Source organism: Brassica napus, chromosome C9 (genome assembly GCF_020379485.1).
Source record: "Brassica napus cultivar Da-Ae chromosome C9, Da-Ae, whole genome shotgun sequence".
Classification (NCBI taxonomy): Eukaryota; Viridiplantae; Streptophyta; class Magnoliopsida; order Brassicales; family Brassicaceae; genus Brassica; species Brassica napus.
In genome coordinates, this window is record NC_063452.1 from 20,573,816 (window position 1) to 20,575,601 (window position 1,786).

Here is a 1,786-nt window from a genome sequence, read left to right on the forward strand (position 1 = left end):
TATTGCGAATGCGTGTATTATCTGATCTATATCCAAACCTAAGTTTGTGACATCGTAGTTTAAACTTATATTTGGAATGAGAGTACTAAAGCAAACAAAATATTAAAGAAAAACAATTGCAAATGTGAAAAAGCTCTTATTCTTACTGATGTCTCAAAGATGCTGAGATTCATCGGTAATACGCCATTTGTCTAGATGACATAAATGGAGACGTGGCAACAGGTTTCTTCTTAGTCTTCTTCTCCACTTTGGTTTCAGACCGAAGCCAATTTTCAACCACAGAGAGCAAATTTGGGGATGTTTCTAAATCCTTGATCTCCTTCAGTTTAGCAGAGAGCTTCAGCTCTCCTCCATGGATATAGGCCAAATGACTAGCCCATGTTTCTAGTCCGTCAAAAATATGAGTTGCATATACAATAGTAGCTCCTCTCTGATTAATAATAATAATAAAAAAGCAAAATCAGCATTTGATGTTTCTAACCATAATCTCAGGCCCCTCAACGCAGGAGTAATCCTTAAATCTGACTCTGTTGGCGTGAGGAGTAATCTTTATTATGTTCCCGTTTTATATAACCTAAGAGATTGGCTTACCTGTTCACATTCTTCTTTAAAGAATTCCAACAAATCCATCCTAGCAACAACGTCTAGGTCCACAGTGACCTCGTCCAGTAATAATACCTGTGATCAGAAATCATATTACAATTTACCGATAGACAGAAAACAGAGACAAAGATGAATGAACTCTGTAGCTTTAACGCCAAGAGATCACAAAATCGATGTATTTTACCTTGAATGGATGTAAAAGACCCATGCATATCTGCACTCGGCGTCTCTGCCCATCAGAAACCTTATGCATACGCCACTTAAGATTGATATCAAGAAGATCAATCAGTTTCTCTCTTCTCACAGGATCAATCCCTTCAACTGCTTGGAAAAAAAAAACACAAGAAAGCAATTAATTAGTGTCTTCAAGCGAATAGAAAAGCATCATGCAAGGACAGAGAACACCACCTCCAAATATCATATGCTCTGCTGAGAAATCTCCCTGGAGAGGAATCTCACCCTATAATTCAGAAAATATCACAGAATTAGAAATAAAACATATAGAACAACACGGTGTTTTAACAAAACATCAGATGTTAACTGACAGCGGAACCAGCGATTTTGCTCCAAGAACCTCCAAGATAAGACAAGTCACCACTACAGACAAGGTCTGTGTCGTGAAAAGCAGAGCGATTCAGGACTTGCACAATGTTCTTCCCTCCAACCATATGCTTTCCAGCCAAAATCTTCAATAAAGTCGTCTTGCCTGACAAAATCAGAGAATGTAGAATCTGTTTATATATAATCCCATGATTAAGGAAACTTAACCAATAAAAACCGAAACTAAACCGGTAAATCAAACCCAATGATCCCAGCAGAACCAAAATATCTACCTGATGTGTCTCAAGCCGAAATTCAAACACTATCGAGACGGAATCTAATCTTTAATTGCAAAATCGATCTAATTAGAAAGGATTAATTTACCAGATCCATTAGCACCAACCAAGAGGCAGCGAGATCCGGCGGGGAGATGGAGGCTGAAATCGAAGAAGATAGGATCTTGGACATCGTAAGAAAACTGCATTCCGCTAACCCTAATCGCACCGTCGCTTCTGGCCATCGCATCTTTCTCCGCCATTTTTTGAGGATCAAACGGTCAGATAGAGAGAAAGAGAGAGAGTTTGTGTGTGTAAGTGTGTTTCGTTATTTTACTCGGTGACCGACGATTTTCCCTCCTCCGTTA

General features: G+C 39.0%; 1 protein-coding gene across 1 annotated transcript; it reads right to left on the reverse strand.

The window, feature by feature from the left end:
* On the reverse strand, window positions 1-1,786 carry LOC106416513 (ABC transporter I family member 21). The gene is made up of 6 exons (XM_013857427.3): window positions 1,528-1,786; window positions 1,149-1,309; window positions 1,012-1,063; window positions 788-924; window positions 592-678; window positions 1-430 (listed from the first exon to the last, which is right to left on the reverse strand). Exons 1-6 carry the CDS (start codon window positions 1,679-1,681, stop codon window positions 170-172), a joined length of 852 nt encoding a protein of 283 aa, XP_013712881.1. The 5' UTR covers window positions 1,682-1,786; the 3' UTR covers window positions 1-169.

Coding starts and splice junctions, on each gene's coding strand:
- LOC106416513 (XM_013857427.3), bottom strand. CDS start 1,681: ATGGCGGAGAAAGATGCGATGGCCAGAAGCGACGGTGCGATTAGGGTT. Junction 925..1,011: donor AGAGCATATGATATTTGGAG/GTGGTGTTCTCT, acceptor TTTTCCAAGCAG/TTGAAGGGATTGATCCTGTG. Junction 679..787: donor GTCTTTTACATCCATTCAAG/GTAAAATACATC, acceptor TTCTGATCACAG/GTATTATTACTGGACGAGGT.